This window comes from Neofelis nebulosa, chromosome 4 (assembly GCF_028018385.1).
Source record: "Neofelis nebulosa isolate mNeoNeb1 chromosome 4, mNeoNeb1.pri, whole genome shotgun sequence".
Taxonomy (NCBI): Eukaryota; Metazoa; Chordata; class Mammalia; order Carnivora; family Felidae; genus Neofelis; species Neofelis nebulosa.
The window spans coordinates 7,318,415-7,336,538 of NC_080785.1; the positions used below are offsets into that span (position 1 = coordinate 7,318,415).

Consider the following 18,124-nt stretch of genomic DNA (forward strand, 5'->3'; position numbering starts at 1 on the left):
TTTTTTTAACCTTTTATTTATCTTTGAGAGAGAGAGCGCACGAGCAAAGGAGGGGCAGAGAGAGGGAGACACAGAATCCGAAGCAGCTCCAGGTTCCAAGCTGTCAGCACAGAGCCGGACATGGGGCTTGAACCCACGAAGTGTGAGATCATGAACTGAGCCAAAGTCAGACGCTCAACTGACTGAGCCACCGAGGCGCCCCTAAGATTTTAAAAATTAATATGCCAAAAACTTTTAAAGTCTAACAGAAAGTGCAGCCTTAAGAAGGTTGGAAAGCTAGTGTTGACCATCATTGCTTTGCTTTGAGCTGATAGGGAAGGTTAACGTGGCAACACTCGTTTTTACTTTCCAGTAAAACTCTGAAGTTTCATCAGCGCAATTCAAAAAACGAATGCAGAGAAAGCGAAAGTCCCACGCAGTTCTCTCTCGCAAGACAACAGTTTATTCCTTCTAATTTATGTGCACATAACACACACACAACTTTAACTATATAAGACATAAATACCTTCTCATTGTAAAAAAATATGTATATATAGCAGTATGTACATTGGGAACTCGCTTTTTTCAATTGCATCTCTTTGACTTCTTTGCATGTAAGAACGTACAAATCTTTTTTTTAGTAGCAGACTATAGTATTCTATGTATTGATCTCATAACTTATTTAAATGAACTCCCACTGATGTACATTTAGAGTGTTTACAAGTTTCAGTGCTTCACTAAAGATCCTTTGTAAGTAAATCTTATGCACTTGTCAGAAAGTTGTTTAGAAGTAGACTTTGTGGATAGAAGGGTAGACCCATTAAAAAATTTGATACACACCGGGGCGCCTGGGTGGCTCAGTCGGTTGAGCATCTGACTTCAGCTCAGGTCATGATCTCAGAGTCTGTGAGTTCGAGCCCCGCATCGGGCTCTGTGCTGACAGCTCGGAGCTCTGTCTCTGTCTCAAAAATAAATAAAAACATTTAAAAAAATAAATTTAAAAAAATTGATACATACTTTAAAAATGTCCCTTAAAACTGGGGTGCCTGTGTGGCCCCGTCAGTTGAGCGTCCAACTTCAGCTCAGGTCATGATCTCACAGTTTGGGGGTTCAAACCCCGCATCTGGCTCTGTGCTGACAGCTCGGAGCCTGGAGCCTGCTTTGGATTCTGTGTCTCCCTCTCTCTCTGCCCCTTCCCCACTCGCACTCTGTCTCTTGCGCACACGCTCTCAAAAATAAACATTAAAAAAAAAAAAAGTTCCTCAAAACAATTGTGCCAATTTATACACCTTCGGTTTTATACACAACCATGTGACTACCTGTTTTCCCCACACTGAAGCCGATATTAGGTATTATTTATCTTTTTATTATTTGCCCAAAGTGATGGCTAGAAAAGACAATATTTTGGTGCTTTCATTTGACTTCTGTAAGAGCAATATTGAACCTATTTTCGTACCTTTATTGATCACCAGGATGTCTTGTCTTATGAATTATCTTCTGCTTATTGTCCTTTGGGATTATTCATCTTTTTATTGATTTGTGAAAGCTTTTTAAATGTTAAGGGTATTAAGTCTTATTATGTATATAAATATATGGTTTACCTTTGTATATAGTATTTGTGTGGGGGTGGGTATGGCTGTTTTAAATTGTTGTGTGTTCAAATTTATCATTTTTTTTTAATGTTTATTTATTTTTGAGACAGAGAGAGACAGAGCATGAATGGGGGAGGGTCACAGAGAGAGGGAGACACAGAATCTGAAACAGGCTCCAGGCTCTGAGCTGTCCACACAGAGCTGGACGCGGGGCTCGAACTCACGGACCGCGAGATCATGACCTGAGCCGAAGTCGGGCGCTTAACCGACCGAGCCACCCAGGCGCCCCCAAATTTATCAGTTTTAAGTTTCTGCATATTCAGATTTACCCATTCTTTTCTTTTTTTTTTTTTTTTTTTTTAATTTTTTTTTCAACATTTTTTATTTATTTTTGGGACAGAGAGAGACAGAGCATGAACGGGGGAGGGGCAGAGAGAGAGGGAGACACAGAATCGGAAACAGGCTCCAGGCTCCGAGCCATCAGCCCAGAGCCTGACGCGGGGCTCGAACTCACGGACCGCGAGATCGTGACCTGGCTGAAGTCGGACACTTAACCGACTGCGCCACCCAGGCGCCCCTACCCATTATTTTCTTTATGATGACTGGGTTTCACATTATGTGTAGAAATACTTACTCAGCCCCTTTTATTTAGTAAACATGATCACAGGTCTTGGGCTGTGAGCTTTCAAAAGCCTCTAAAACTATTTGAAATCTGAAATAAACTATATTTTTTTGCTCCAGAAAACAAAAAATCGCAGAATATACATAATGACACATTTTAACTAAGTGTCTGCAAATATAACATTATTTCAGCTTCACTAACTATTAAATGTGGTGCTCACAGACCCACCATACATTTGGAAACCATTTGTAGGATAGTATTTTTTTTCCCATCTTGCAGGGGTTCTTAGGAAGAATTGTACTTACAGAGATCACAAACCAAGCACAAATTAAAGAAGTCCCTCATCACCAAACAATGTCCAGGCAAAACTAGAGAAATTCTTTCCAAAACAAGTTACAGCTAAAAATGAGAGTGCGTATGTGTTGGGCACATTTCACGTTTGGTGTGGCTGGCCAGACGGCCTCCAGAAGGAGTATCTGAAGTCCCAGAGGGCGTGGGGTAGAGCCTCTTCCGCACCTCACACTTGTATAAAGAAAGAAAAAAGGAAAGGGAAGAAGCTGTGCTTTCTTCTTCTAATACTAGTGTGATTTCATTGTGTCTAAAGTCTTGTTTCATCAGTGATTTATTTTGATGTCGAGGTGCTTGTCTTGTTGGGAAGCCAGTTGCCTGCACTCCATTCATTCATTCATTCATTCATTTGTTCCCACTCCATTTATTTAAAACTTTTCCTTACTGTTCTGCCATTGGTCATAAACTATAGTCCTACAAGGGTTGTGTCTTTATTTATTTTTTTTAATGGGAGAACAAATTACTGCCTATAATGTATATTTATTTTTGAGAGAGACAGAGTGCGAGTGAGGGACGGGCAGAGAGAGAGGGAGACGCAGAATCCGAAGCAGGCTCCAGGCTCTGAGCTGTCAGCACAGAGCCCAACGCGGCACTTGAACTCACGAACCGCGAGATCATGACCTGAGCCGAAGTCGGATGCTTAACCTACTGAGCCACCCAGGCACCCCACAAATTACTTCTTATAAATGCAATTTGGTTGTCAATACTGTTTCAAAAGTTGTTTGGGGTGGGGAAGTCTTTTTGATGGGAGACAGCTGGCTTCCCTACTGTCTAACAAATGGAAGGGAAGCATGAAAATGTATAAACATGGCACATTTTGAGGGAAAAAGAAAGAAACGCCATAGAGAGGAATATAGTTACATTCAGCTGAGAGCATGGTAGGAGGCTTGGCAGAGTGAGGTCTCAAATCCCACAAACCGCCCCCCCATCCCCATCTTAGGAGGGAGCATTTCTCTGAGGTATAAAAAGCCCTGTGGGTCACAGAGACAATCCAGAACGCAAGGATACATGGCCGCAAGTGCATCGCGTCGGGACCCATATGGCAAATTCTTTCGCAAGTTAGATCATTTGCAATACTTTGCTTTCAACAAAATTGAAAGAGAACCTAATTAAGTTGTCAGCTAATAGGTCATTAGAAACAGTTTTTGATGGTATGTTAACCATGTGTGCTTTCATAGCATTATAATTCAGACAAATTCAAAGAATCAAGTGATGATTCCGTAACAAAGCTCCCGCCAGCCCATCCATGTATCTTTGTAAATGAGCTTTCCCAATGCTTGTATTTATGAAAATGAAAATTAGGAATATATTTGATTCTGAACTGTGTCTCAATCAAGCAATAAGAATATTCATTCTCAGGGGGCGCCTGGGTGGCTCAGTTGGTTAAGTGACCGACTTCGGCTCAGGTCATGATCTCGCAGTTTGTGGGTTCGAGCCCCGCATCGGGCTCTGTGCTGACATCTCGGAGCCTGGAGCCTACTTCAGATTCTGTCTCCCCCTCTCTCTACCCCTCCCCTGCTCACACTCTGTGTCTCTCTGTCTCTCAATAATAAATAAATGTTTAAAAAAATTATTAAAAAAAAAGAATATTCATTCTCAGATAAGCAAACTAATAAAAAATTCCTCCCATCCTTCTAAGAGACATTTCTAATACATTTTTTGTTTTCTGTCTTGAATAACCACTGTGTATCATTCTATAGTAGTAATAACTAAGGATAACTGAAGCCAGGAAGACAACAAGTAGAGAGCCCTGTGGTTAGTAGAAATGAAAGCAAGATTAATCTTTCAATTTACATACACATTTCTGTGGCAGAATGGTAGACGAGGAGACCTGTGAAAGTCTTCTAAGCATAAAAATATATTCTATGAGGATAAAATTCTGTGGGTAAAGTGGGAATGGAAATAGAAGTTCAGGGTGCAAAGGGATGATACAAAAATTGCAAGTATCAAAGAAGAACTTGTTTGTGTACTTTTTAAGTGAATAATAGCGGGTTTAAAATTGTTGCGGTCCTTAGATGCCACTGGTGATATTAAAAAGTGATAGAAAAGTTTATTTTAAAACATCAATATTTACAGTACTCCAGAAATGACATCTTTTGCAGTTACTGAAGCATTTGATATGTTTATTCAAAAAAAAAAGTGCAGGGGCGCCTGGGTGGCTCAGTTGGTTAAGCGTCCGACTTCGGCTCAGGTCACGATCTCGCGGTCCGTGAGTTCGAGCCCTGCGTCGGGCTCTGGGCTGATGGCTCAGAGTCTGGAGCCTGCTTCCGATTCTGTGTCTCCCTCTCTCTCTGCCCTTCCCCCGTTCATGCTCTGTCTCTCTCTGTCTCAAAAATAAATAAAACGTTAAAAAAAAAATTTTTTTTTTTTAAAAAGTGCAAAGGGGTACCTAGTTTTTTTTTTTTTTTTTTTTTTAATTTTTTTTTCAACGTTTTTTATTTATTTTTGGGACAGAGAGAGACAGAGCATGAACGGGGGAGGGGCAGACAGAGAGGGAGACACAGAATCGGAAACCGGCTCCAGGCTCCGAGCCGTCAGCCCAGAGCCTGACGCGGGGCTCGAACTCACGGACCGTGAGATCGTGACCTGGCTGAAGTCGGACGCTTAACCGACTGCGCCACCCAGGCGCCCCAAGGGGTACCTAGTTTTTAAAGACTACTTTATGGGGGCGCCTGGGTGGCTCAGTCGTCTAGGTGTGTGACTTCTGCTCAGGTCATGATCTCGCGGTTTGTGAGTTCGAGCCCCGTGTCGGGCTCTGTGCTGACAGCTCGGAGCCTGGAGCCCGCTTTGGATTCTGGGTCTCCCTCTCTCTCTGCCCCTCCCTCGCCCGCACCCTGTGTGTGTGTGTGTGTGTGTGTGTGTGTGTGTGTGTGTGTGTGTGTGTCTCTCTCTCTCTCTCTCTCTCTCTCTCAAAAATAAATAAACGTTAAAAAAATTTTTTTTTGAAGACTACTTTAGGGAGGAGGCAAGCAAAATGTTTTCAGGTGTTTGTGAAGTCAGGGAAGATCTTCTCCTGGTACCAGAGTCACGGTCGTGCCTGTGACCCTAGCACAGAGACCAGGATTGCAGAGAGAAGCAGGCCCTGCTGGTGGAGCGCAGTGGCCAGTGGCCCCGTGAACACTGGAAACTGGCAGGGTTAAGGGAAAGAGCAGAGGGGCCACTGTCCCCCCCCCCCCCACCTCAGTGGGAGAGGAAAGGGGAGGAAGCAGGATGACTGAGCTAGAGCAGGAGCAAGGCACCGACGTGAGCGTGTGTGACTCCATCTTCTTTGTGAGACAGAGAATAGGATGAAAGTGTTCTGGAGACTTGGTTGTTGGGGAGGTAGGCATGTCCGTGTTTAAGGCTGCGGACAGGGCGTCGGGGACCATCAGAGCTGCCTTATGTTGCCGCTACTCCCCACGGCTGGCAGGAGACAGGTTGGCTGCGTGGAAGAGGATTAAAGGGTTGCCGGGCATCGGGAAGAACGCAGCTTTGGGTCCCGTGGCATCAGCTGCTAGTAAGTGCACTTGGTGGCTCTGCTTTCTCGGCTTTGAGCTTGGGGATCACCAGTGCCCACGGTCAACAGCCAGGAGGCTTCACAGGGGCAGGGACTGTTGGCTTTGTTTACGAGTTTCCTGGTTTCTTTTCTCTTCCCACAACACTTATCACCCTCTAGCATACGATATAATTTATTAATTATGTTTATTGCCTGAGGTGAGATGTGTGAGGGAGGGGAGAAGCTCTGCTATGCTCACTGATATGTCCCAAGCCATTCGAACACCCCATCGCCCATAGTTGATGCTCAGTAAATATGCACTGAATGAATGAATGAATGAATGAATGAATATGTTTAGGCATTATACATTTATAAGTTCCTTAATTAACAAAATGATTTTCAACCGTGAGGGAGTTGATGCCGGCACAACTCTCTCCATATGGAAGAAAGTAAGACTGAATCCCTACCTCACACTCTACACAAAATAAATTTCAGATGGAGCAAAGACCTAAATGTAAACAATAAAACCATAAAAACCTTGAAATAAAATCCAGGAGACCAGATGAACCATCCAGGGGCGGAGGAGACCCTCTTAACTAAGACAGAAAACCCAGAAGCCATGAAAGAAAGAGGGACATGGGTGACCACGTGAAAACGTGAAGAAAGCGGTCTGATAAGAGGTGGCACAGAGTCAACAGACAAACGTTAGATTTGGGAGTGTCTGAAATGCTGCTAAGGGAAGACGGGTTATCTTTAGCACAGGAACCAAAGGACCCTTACCGATTGACAAAAACAGAACACGGTTCATGCAGAATCAACTAGAAAAGGCCAATAAGTAAAAGAAATACTCAGATCACCCGAGTCAGGAGAGTATCAGTAAATTGTCAATTTACCCCCATCTGAGTGAGGAAAATTTTAGGTGTCTGTCACTGGCAGGGGTGTGGGGAAGAGGATGTTCTCATGCACGTAGAAATATGAATTGTCACAGCCTGGCTCAAAAGGAGCCTGACGACTTCTACCAGATTAAAAATAACAACACCTTTGACTCCGCAGCCCCCGCTCCCGGGGCTCTCACAGAAATAATATCCCTATTTGATAGGCGGCCATGTAAATCAGCATGTGATTGCAGCACAGTTGATCACACAAAAAGACCAGAAACAAAAAAGTGAATGTTCCTGCGGGAAGGGAGTGGTTGGACACACACGCAGCACTTAGGAGCAGTGCATTAGCTGTGCAGAAATTGCCGCACAGGAATTTCTACAGGATACCTGAGAGGGAAGAGGAGGTATATGGCAATTTTCTTTTTTTTTTTTTAAACCAATAATGGCCAGAAAATAAAAACAGATACACATCAACTTGTTGCAATAAATAACCACAGAAGCATAGAGAAAAATACTAGGTTAACTACAGGAGTTGCCGGGGAGGCCATAAGCCGCGACAGGGGAATTGAGGGAAAGGGAAGGGCAAATCAAAAGAGAAAAATCTGTGCGCTAAAAGAGTATGTGCGAGATCCCACTTATGCAACATGATGGCCGTGTGTGTGTGTGTGTGTGTGTGTGTGTGTGTGTGTGTGTGTGTGTGTTGACGTTTGAAATCACCTGTAGGCCTACCGGCAAGTTGAAAAAAAGGGCAATGTGTGTAATCAGATGCTGTTTAACTAAAAACAAACCCAAGAGCTCCGAGTGTACGTGTGCTCGTGCTTATTAACTGTGGGCCGGGGTGGTGGGGGGACTCGGGGGCTCTGGTCTGTCCGTGCCGGACCCCTGGGGCATGGGCTGGAAGGGTGTGCAGGGTGAGATGGTTGGCCTTTTCGTTATTCAACTTGACTGTAAGGGAGAGAAACTGTCGACTTTGGCTGGCCTGACCCGGGAAAGGGAATTAAGATCTCTTTTTAAACCCTGGCAATACTATTTTAAAAACTGTAGGGGTTGTGGAACACAAACTCTGCATCTATTTAACTTTACTCCAGTTCGTACAAAATGTCCAGAAAATTCTGTCTACTCACTCAACATTGTATTTCCTCACGGTCTCTAAAATCAGAATTCTTGAAATGTAAAATCTAGGCTGCAGAAACCTTGGCCGTGCAATGACCATGTTCTGGGTTCTTTTGTTTCCCTCCCCCACCCCCATCCCCTACCCCTCCCTGCCCTCCCAGCACACGACGGGATCGTGATTAAGATCGAGGTGCAGACCAACGACGAGGGCTCAGAAAGTTTGGAGACGCCGGAGCCCCTGATGGGACAGGTGGAGGAGCATGGCTTTCAGGACTCCGAGCTGGGCGACCCGTGTGCGGAGCAGCCAGATTTGGACATGCAAGAACAGGACAATACGCTGGAAGAGTCCACCGAAGGCTCCAGCGAGTTCAGCGAGCTCAAACAGATGCTGGTGCAGCAGAGAAACTGCGCAGGTCAGTTGGAGAGGGTCCAGGCGTGGGGAGCTGCTGCCATCAGGCCCGCGGGCAGGCCCCTGCCTCGTGGGAAAGTTGGAGTTTCTCTCCGAACGGTCATGTGGCAGTGATCAGTGGATAGGTGTGACGTCCCCCGGCGTGGTCTCAGGTGCTGGTGTCCTGCCTCAGGATTTGTAAGAATCGGTCTCTGGCCTGGGCAGAAGGTATTAACAGCCAAAGACTAGGTCAGATGAGGACCCAAAGGGACCTCAGAGATTATCTCTCTCCAGCTCCCCTCCTTCTACAGGCAGAGAAGGTCAGATCAATTGCCCAAGGTCACGACACTGGGGCCAAGCTAGAATTTCTGTCTCCCGGTGTGTCCTTGATGGTTCTTAGGTCACTCTGGAAGCCTCAGTGACCCGGAGATCTCAACCCCCACAACGCATGCTTTTTAAAATACTGGACTGTACGGTCCCTTCCCAGTAGAATCTAGCCATCACTTGTGTTTGATCGTGAAACCTCTGGGTCACCCTTCTGCACACTTGGGAGTTCTTGCTCCTCAGGAGTTCAAGAACAGTGAGGAAGTGTCGCCCTCAGCAGCCTGAGCTCAGGACATCTTTTGTGGCTGATTGATGCTGAACGGTCCGGGCAGTCCTGAGAAAATCCCCATCTTGTCATCATGGTGTATTTCTAAAATGCACCATTAGGCTTAGTTAGCTACTGTTTTGTTCAGGAGTTCTCAGCTCTATTCATAAAGCAAATCAGCCTGAACCTTTCTTCAGCCACCCTCATCTAGTTTGGGAAATAAAATGATCTTCTACTTACCAACTGAGCTGGGAAGCTTCTGCTCTTTTTTCCCACATTCTGCATCTACTGTGGGAGGTAGGAATTAAGTGAGTTCTACCAAATTTTTAAGGAATACACTTATTAGGTTCTGGTTTTTGTTTAGATGTTTTGTTTACGTGCAAAAGAGTCATTAACTATCCTATCAGTTTATATGCTGTTTGTACTGAGAAATGTGTCCACATCCATTTTTTATTTAATAGGTTTTTTTAAAGTATTATGCTGATGCTTTAAAAAAAATTGTTCACTTTGTAGATGATTCCTTTGCAGTTTGCCTTTTTTGCACGTCATAAAATAGCACGGACATCTTTCTTAGGCAAAAGATGTGGATCTAACTCCTTGCTTTTAAAGAACTGCATGATATTCCAGATATCCTTCTAATAGACCATATGCTGTCTCTGGAAAACAGTGAAAGACACAGGGCAACCTCTGAGGATGTGCCACAGCAAAGCCTCACAATAGAAAGGCCAGAGTCCCCTCTGGGCACTCCCGTTAATTCTACTGGGAATCTTAGGAAATTACTGAACGGCACTTGCTGGGATTTGGAGTCCTGGGTTTTAGGGCTAGCTGTTTCTTTCTCATTTCACTGAAAAAAACAAAAACAAAAACTTTGATGCTCAAGGAGAGTTTTTTTTTTTCCTTTAACGTTTATTCATTGTTGAGAGAGAGACAGAGCACAAGCAGGGGAGGGGCAGAGAGAGAGGGAGACACAGAAGCCGAAGCAGGCTCCAGGCCCTGAGCTGTCAGCACAGAGCCTGAGGTGGGGCTCGGACCCACAAACCGTGAGACCATGACCTGAGCCGAAGTCGGACGCTTAACCGACTGAGCCACCCGGGCGCCCCTCAAGGAGAGCTTAAATGTCCCAAGGCCCATAGTTCCCCTGGGTCTTTCAGAAACAACCCTCATTTTCAGGATAAGCCACAGGGACAGCTAATTACCGACCTCTGAAGCTGCCTCCTCCTTCCTGATCTTTGAAGCATCCTGTTCCGAGGATGTTCTGGGTCCCTTGCTACTGAGAATCTGTTGTCCGGCCTGAGCGGGGACTGGCACGCTTATGTCCTGCCATGTCCTGGGTTCAGAGGAGTAGAACGGGCCGTGGCCTGGCGGTCACTAACGAATTTGTGGCCAAGACCTTGGCCAGCTCGCGCACGCTGCCAGCTCGTTTCCCCGTCAGCTGAGGAGACAGACTAGGTGGTCCGTAAGTTGCAAGCTCTGAAAAGGTCTGACTTCATTTACTTTATTTGGAACTGTCACTTGGTATCTCTGGGGTGGATGCCCCACGTCTGTGTTGCTCGGCTTACCCTCTAAGAGATAGTGAATAAAAAGACACCAGTTGTCAGGCGAGAACTTGAAAAAGTTCTCGTTTGTTTGCTTTTAAGAATTCTGCAAATGCCAACTATTGCCGCGTCCGCCTCACAGGTGGGCCTAGAAAGGTGAGTGCCTTTCTCATGTCACACAGTGTGTGACACCAATTATCAGTGTTTAGGGGGTTGCCAAGTAAGTACTAGGCATCTGAGAAAATGCAAACAGGAGTCAGAGGCCACTCCTTTCCTCTAGGACTTAGGTGCTCAGGGAACACTATAGAACACCACGCAGAACAGCTGACAAGTTGGGCCCTAAAGGGCCAGCCTAGAGGGTGGAGGGCGGGGTGGAGGAGCACATCATCCAGTCCGGGAGTTCGCAGAACACCCCCCACAGCAGACCGTGGGGGAGAGGCAGAGGAGACCCCCCCTCCCCGACCCCAGCTTCAGGGTCAGTAGAGCCACCGCAGGTGAGTCCCCCACCTGTGCGTGCGCAGTGCCACGTGAGGAGCCTGAGGTCCCCAAGTCCTGGGGAGGCGCACCAGCTTGTGCTGTGTGCTCAGGGGCGCTTGAGGGCTGCAGCTTGGGCAGGTCGAGGAAGGTTTTAGGGCAAAGACAGGATTGGAGGTGGGTGTTGTGTGACCCGGGTGATTTGGAGGCATGGAGAGGAGGGAGCAGTTGCTGGAGGAAGGCGAGTAAAGGCACTTGAGGGAGGCCCAGAGGTGCGCTCACGAAAGAAGGAGACCTGGGAGACCTGGGAGCCAGAAAACAGTGACAGCCTGATGAGTCAGGGCCCTTTCCATACAGATGGTAGAAACCCACCTCCCCAAGCAGCCTAAGTGAAAACCGGAAGGTGTGCTTATTGGCCCACGATAGGAATCCATAGGTCCACCAGCATGCCAGCTTCAGGCACCCTGGACCCTAGTGGTTCCCCGGGGGGCTCCGCATGCTGGGTTCCTTCGTTCCTGCTGAGTACTGCCCGCTAGCAGCTTGGGGAGACGGGCGCCGGGCCGCCCCTTTCCTGCTCCCTCTGCATAGAATTCCCAGAGAGGGCTCCCACGGGCCACTGGGGGCCTGGGCTCCTTCCTGACCCAACCCCGAGGCCCGCCTGGGTCAGACACCCAACCCCGTGGAGGTGGGGGCCGCGGGGGCGGCAGGGAGTGGAAAGGAGCGTTTTCCCCAAAGAAGGCACCGGGGCCGGTGAGACACAGGCAGTGTGTGTGGGCGAGGGTGAAGCCACCTCACCCGCCGGCGCCCAGGGCGGAGGCCCCGGGCGACAGCTGACCTCTCTCCGTCTCTCTCCCTGTCCCTGGAGCAGAGGGGATCGTGATCAAAACCGAGGAGCAGGAGGAGGAGGAGGAAGAGGAGGAGGAGGACGAGCTGCCGCAGCACCTGCAGGCTCTCGGGCAGCTGTCGGGGCGCTACGAGGCCGGCATGTACCAGACCCCGCTGCCCGGGGAGCTGTCCCCCGAGGGCGAGGAGAGCCCCCCGCCGCTGCAGCTGGGCAAGCCGGCCGTGAAGAGGCTGGCGCCGCCGACGCACGGGGAGCGGCACCCGGGCGACAGCCGCGGCTCCTCGAGCCAGCAGCAGCGGAACCGGCGCGGCGAGCGGCCCTTCACCTGCATGGAGTGCGGCAAGAGCTTCCGGCTGAAGATCAACCTCATCATCCACCAGCGCAACCACATCAAGGAGGGGCCCTACGAGTGCGCCGAGTGCGAGATCAGCTTCCGCCACAAGCAGCAGCTCACGCTGCACCAGCGCATCCACCGCGTCCGCGGCGGCTACGCGTCCCCCGAGCGCGGGCCCGGCTTCGCCCCCAAGCACACGCTCAAGCCGCGCCCCAAGTCGCCCAGCTCGGGCAGCGGCGGCGGCGGCCCCAAGCCCTACAAGTGCCCCGAGTGCGACAGCAGCTTCAGCCACAAGTCGAGCCTGACCAAGCACCAGATCACGCACACGGGCGAGCGGCCCTACACGTGCCCCGAGTGCAAGAAGAGCTTCCGCCTGCACATCAGCCTGGTGATCCACCAGCGCGTGCACGCGGGCAAGCACGAGGTCTCCTTCATCTGCAGCCTGTGCGGCAAGAGCTTCAGCCGCCCGTCGCACCTGCTGCGCCACCAGCGGACTCACACGGGCGAGCGGCCCTTCAAGTGCCCCGAGTGCGAGAAGAGCTTCAGCGAGAAGTCCAAGCTCACCAACCACTGCCGCGTGCACTCGCGCGAGCGCCCGCACGCCTGCCCCGAGTGCGGCAAGAGCTTCATCCGCAAGCACCACCTGCTCGAGCACCGGCGCATCCACACGGGCGAGCGGCCCTACCACTGCGCCGAGTGCGGCAAGCGCTTCACGCAGAAGCACCACCTGCTGGAGCACCAGCGCGCGCACACGGGCGAGCGGCCCTACCCCTGCACGCACTGCGCCAAGTGCTTCCGCTACAAGCAGTCGCTCAAGTACCACCTGCGGACCCACACGGGCGAGTGAGCGCGCCCGCCGCCGCGCCGCCCGGCCAGGTGCGCCGCCAGCTGCGCGGCCCGGCCCGCCGCGGACACCTGCCCGGCCGCCGCCGCCGCCGCCGCGAGGCCCGAGCCGGGCGGGCGGGGGCGGGGCGCCCCCAGCCCCCTTGCCGTGAGCCCCCCTCCCTCCCTTCGTCCCTCCTCCCAAGGACACGGGGGTAGTGAGACCAGGTCGCTTGCTGCCGTGTTTACCGTGTTTACCGGGGGCCCCGGGGGGGGGGCGGGGGGGGAGTGCGGGGACCTGGGGAACCCCCTTCGGGCTGTTAATTTCCTTGACAATAAAATGGATGAAACCAATCAGCACGGGGGGAGTGATTTGGCCGCCGGCCACTCGGAGGGACGGTGTAGGGCCACTTAGTTGGGGAATAGAACTTTATAATTACCTTTTGGATACTGTGGTTCTATTTGATAATAATAGAGTAATTTTTAAAAGACGAGCGTTTCCTGTTTGCCGTTTTTGTTTGGTTTTGAAGGGGAGGGTTGAGAAGGTGGCCGAGGGGCGTGTGCCTAGCGTCAGTTGACAGGTTCTCTGGAGCCCCTCTTCTGTGCCCACTCCCTGTGTTGGGTGGTGGAGGGGGCGCGGAGCCCGCGGATTAGAACATGGAAAAGGAGGCGAGCTTGTAGTGAATCCCTGGATGGCAGGGCAGACGCTCCTGGCTGCGGACCCTGGCGCGCGCCGTGGTGTGGGGAGGACAGTGGGAGCCGAGGGAGCGGTAGGGCCCGGTTGACCAGAATGGTCAGGGAGGGTAACAGGTTTGGAATGGGCTGGAGAGACAGTTCTACGGCAAAAGCTGGGCGCTTCCCTCGGGACCGGTCCAGATCTCCTGCCCAGCTTGAAATGCAGCTGGTGGGGGGTAGCGGGCCAGGGGTGCAGGGAGGGGGTAGGGAAGGGGTGCAGAGGCTCCTGGCGCCCGTGGTTAGAGGAACCACAAAAGGCTCCGGTCAGACCTTTTTTATGTGTATGTTGCGCCAAAGCTACTCTCTGGGTTTGTGAAATGCACGAACGCACCCTGGTTGTAGGTGTTGGTTCATCTCTGATGACCCCCCAGTGAGGCGCCCAGAGAGAAACTGCAGGTGCATTACTTTGCCCACCGGAGCGGCTTATTCTCAACTGCTCCTGGGCTTGGCAGTGACCCAGAGAGAATTCGGACAATTTGAAGGGACAATTCATGGAGGCTAGCAGAGGGCCGAGCTCAGCCTGGTAAACCCGGGAGGCCAGGCTTCTGCTGAAAAATGGGGAGAACAGCCCGCGAGACCAGAAGTGCTCAGGGGAGGCAGGTTAAGCCGTGAGTCAGGGTAGAGAGGAGCGGATGGCGGACAAGAGGATCGGAAAAGGGAATCTGAGGGAGAAGGTGCCTTGTCATTGACTCTGCAGAGACCCAGAGGTCGTCAACTGCCTCCTTTATCAGGATGCATAAACTGAGGCACAGAAAGGGGAGGCGTTGCTCAAGGTCTCACATTTGAAAGGATCTGACTTTTCTGGAAAGTTTCTGCAAGGCTGGTAGGACATTAGAACAAGCAGCTGGAGGCCGGGAGGAGGCCGGGGCTAGTGCGAGGGGCTTGCAAGGCCAGCCTTGGTCCTGGGCTGCAGAACCAGCTGAAGAGCAGTCAGATCCAGGAGCAGGCAGTGAGGCAGACCACAGGGGGAGGAGCCTGGAGGAGTCAGAAGAGCTTCTCCACGAGGGTGGTGACGGAGCCCATCCCGGGCTGCAGAGGATTCCACGGAGGAGAGAAATGGGCCAGGCCTTCTCGGCAGGGGGATCCTTAAAGGGGGAGGTATGGCAAATGAGCTCCAGTGTTAAGAAGCAGTGACTGATGAAACCCACTGAGCTGGAGAAAGGGCTTGGGTAGGAAACCAAGGTCAAAAAGGTTGGCTTGAAGCAGATTCTGCGTGCAGAGGGGGTTTTGGACCTAAGACTTTGTGACGGTGGGGTTTGATTTGCTCTCGTGTGGGAAACCCTTGCCAAGCAGGACAGGCTTGATACGGACAGATAGCAGGAGACCGAAGCGGACCGGGAGGGAAACGTGCCGTGGTCAGGGGGAAGCAGCCGTGTGCAGCAGACGGGCCACGGATGATGGGTCTGGTGGCTAGCGGCTGAAGGAATGCTGGAGGACCCGGTGCTCTGGAACACCAGGATATTTGAGGCCTGGAAGGGATGTTAGAGGCGTTGTGGAGATACTTGGTGGAGGGCCATTGGTGCCCAATTTACTGGTCCCGGAACTGGAGGACCAAGAGTGCTGGAGATGTTCAGACTTGAGAAGGAGACCACGGTGGTTTGGGGAGGCTCAGAGTGACTTCATTTGTTATACACAGTTACCAGGGCATCCTCGGGGCATTGGGGGCCACGTGGCGATGGTGAGCCTTTCTTTTCCTAGGAAATCTGGCTATAACGGATTAAATATAGCCAGGGACCCGTACTTCTTGCGTGGGGCTCGGCTGGGCTTTCGGGGGTTCTCTGTGCCTCTACCTTCCCTTCCTTGGCTCTAACCCCCTCTCCAAGCGTCTTGGGGGGTGGCGGGGGGGAGGCTGTGCTCCATGGTATCTCTTCGCTCACACCACGGTGACTCTCACTTTCCATCCACCACGATCTCCATGGCGTCAGAGGACAACAGCTCTCGAGGATGGTCACGGAAGTGCAGACAGACTCTGGAGTGGACTAGATGTGGCTTTAAACTTGACAGCGGTATGGCCTTGAACCAGCTAATTAGCAGAACATCAACTTCCTCGCCCATTCAATGGGGATAAATAAGGCTCCACTGTTCGGAGGCTTAAATCACGTAAAGAATAAATAAGTAGCAAAGAGGCTGACACATACTAAGGTCTCGGTAAAAGTTTGCTTTTTTCATTATTAGCTCATAATTAAAGACGGCTTAATTTACATAAAAACAGAAGTTCAGGTAGGTAGCCGGCTCGTGTTGTATTCTGAAAGAATGAATCTCCGAGAAGGAGATTTTCCCCCACAGGCAGAAGCAGAAAGTTATTTTGGTGTGAAGAAGTTCAAAAGCACACAAGCAACTCTTGGTCTCGATGTCAGAGTGGACAGGGATTGAAACACGCCTGTCTGCCGCAAGCCAGAATTTGCAGTGGGCTGTACCCCACCTTTCTGGGTATCTGGTCGTCATCCACAGTGCTCTCCCCGGGAGCCCTTAATTTAATTAGAAGGGCAGACTTGGAAACCAGTTGCCATGGGCCCCATGGAGTTGTGTACCAGGAAGAGCAATTGCCATTAATTGAATGCTAATTACTGTTGAAGACCTTAGTTATACTCTTTTTTATAGATGAAGAGGTTGAGGCTCAGAGAGGTTAACTAGGCCCAAAGTCACCCAGCAACCTAATGGTACAGTCAAAATTTGAACTCAAGTCTTTTTTTTTTTTTAACATTTATTTTTGAGAGAGAGAGAGAGAGACAGAGCATGAGCAGGGAAGGGGCAGAGAGGGAGACACAGAATCTGGAATCAGGCTCCAGGCTCCGAGCTGTTAGCACCGAGCCCGACGCAGGGCTTGAACTCACGAATTGCGAGATCATGACCGAGTCGGACACTCAACCGACTGAGCCACCCAAGCGCACCTGACCTCAAGCCTTTTTGACTCCCAAACCCATGTGCTTGACCACAGAGTCCTTTCCCTGGGATCTGAATGGTTGTTGGAAAAGGAAAGCCAGCCCCGCTTTCAAATTATTCCATTGTATCCTCAGATGTAAGACAAAATTTGAGGAAACAGAATATAGTAAGAACATGCCCTAAGCCATATGTTTGCCAAAATTATGAACGTCGTCAGAGAAGAGAAGACTGTTGCAGAGGCAAAAAAGGCCTCTGTGTGGACTCTATGCCATTGCAGCTGGAGAAATTAATGCAACTTCCTCAGGTTGGGGGTGGGGGGCAGCCAGCAGAGCAGGACCTGAGTCTGGTCCCTTGGGGACCGCCCCAGGTACTTATTAAGCACCACTCGTGTGCAAAGCAGTTGTGTTGGGCCCCATGGTGAAACACAGAAGGATGGGAAGCCATCTGCTTCCTCGACATGCCGGAGACTCGGAGGCCTAGTCCTCTAGACCAAGCCTTCGGGGGTCTGGAAAGCTGAGACCCTCAGGGACACATTTAGGCAGCTGTGTTCCAGGAAAGAGCCCCGCCTCCATCTCCTCTCGGTGCTTTAACCAGCCAGGTGTCGGGGAGACCTTTCCTGAGGCACAGTGGTGGAGGCTCCTCAGATTAAGGGATCAGGGCCGGAGGCCTCCAGGCCCTCCTGTTGCCAGGGCAACGGTGAGTCAGGCCAAGGCCTCTCCTCCAGCTCTGGAAAGCTGTTTGGCTACTGAAGCCTCTCACTGCTTCCCAGGCATAGCGGGAACTTCTAGATTTAAATTAAAAAAAAAAAAAAAAAAAAATCTTCATGGACCTCCTCTAGTTGGGTTCCTTAAAACGAGTATTTTTAAAATACAATAGAATCTAACCCTTTTATTTCTATTTTTTACAAGAGGTAACTCCAGGCTAACACCCTTTTTAAAAAAGAAAGAGAAAGGGAGAGAGAGGAAGAAAGGAGGGAAGGAAGAGGAAAGAAAGAACGAGAAAAGGAAAAATGAAATCGAGTACTGCAGACGCTGGCCTTACCGGAGGACTGACTTCCGGTCACCCCTCAGCCCAGCCTTGAGTTTTAGGGACGGTAACAATCATCACCACGATTCAGCGGATCTTCCTATGTTCCAGGCACTGTGCTAACGAAATGCTTTCATTTCATTCTCTCTTGTGCCCACCTGTGAAATCGGTATTCGTCCCTGCCTTTTCCAGATAAAATCCAGAGAGGTCAAGCATTTAGTCCAAGGTCACGTGACCAGAATGGAACCTTACGCGTGTGGGACCCAAAGCGTGTGCTGTTAACTGCTGTTCCATACTGCCTCCCAATTTCTTCAGCGTGGATCCTTAATAAAAAAGGCAAAGAGCACTATTTCTCTCTGATTCGCAGCCCTGACGGTCCTGTGGACACTGCACCTAAGCTCTGCATCTGGCTGAAAGCAGAGGGCTCACTGGCCCACCAGCTTAGCTCAGCCAGGCCTGGCCTGGCCTGCAACCCTGGGACCCG

The 18,124-nt window shown here is 50.3% G+C and overlaps 1 protein-coding gene across 3 annotated transcripts in view; it reads left to right on the top strand.

Annotated features, from left to right (window-relative positions):
* Positions 1 to 13,488, top strand: part of ZNF777 (zinc finger protein 777) — a 29,147-nt gene extending 15,659 nt beyond the window's left edge. For all 3 annotated transcript variants that reach the window (XM_058723917.1, XM_058723916.1, XM_058723918.1), the window contains exons 5-6: positions 8,172 to 8,423; positions 11,865 to 13,488. In XM_058723917.1, coding sequence (XP_058579900.1) covers positions 8,172 to 8,423; positions 11,865 to 13,021 — 1,409 coding nt within the window. In that variant the 3' untranslated portion in view covers positions 13,022 to 13,488. The remainder of the gene's footprint in view (positions 1 to 8,171; positions 8,424 to 11,864) is intronic.
* Positions 13,489 to 18,124: the final 4,636 nt, after the last annotated feature.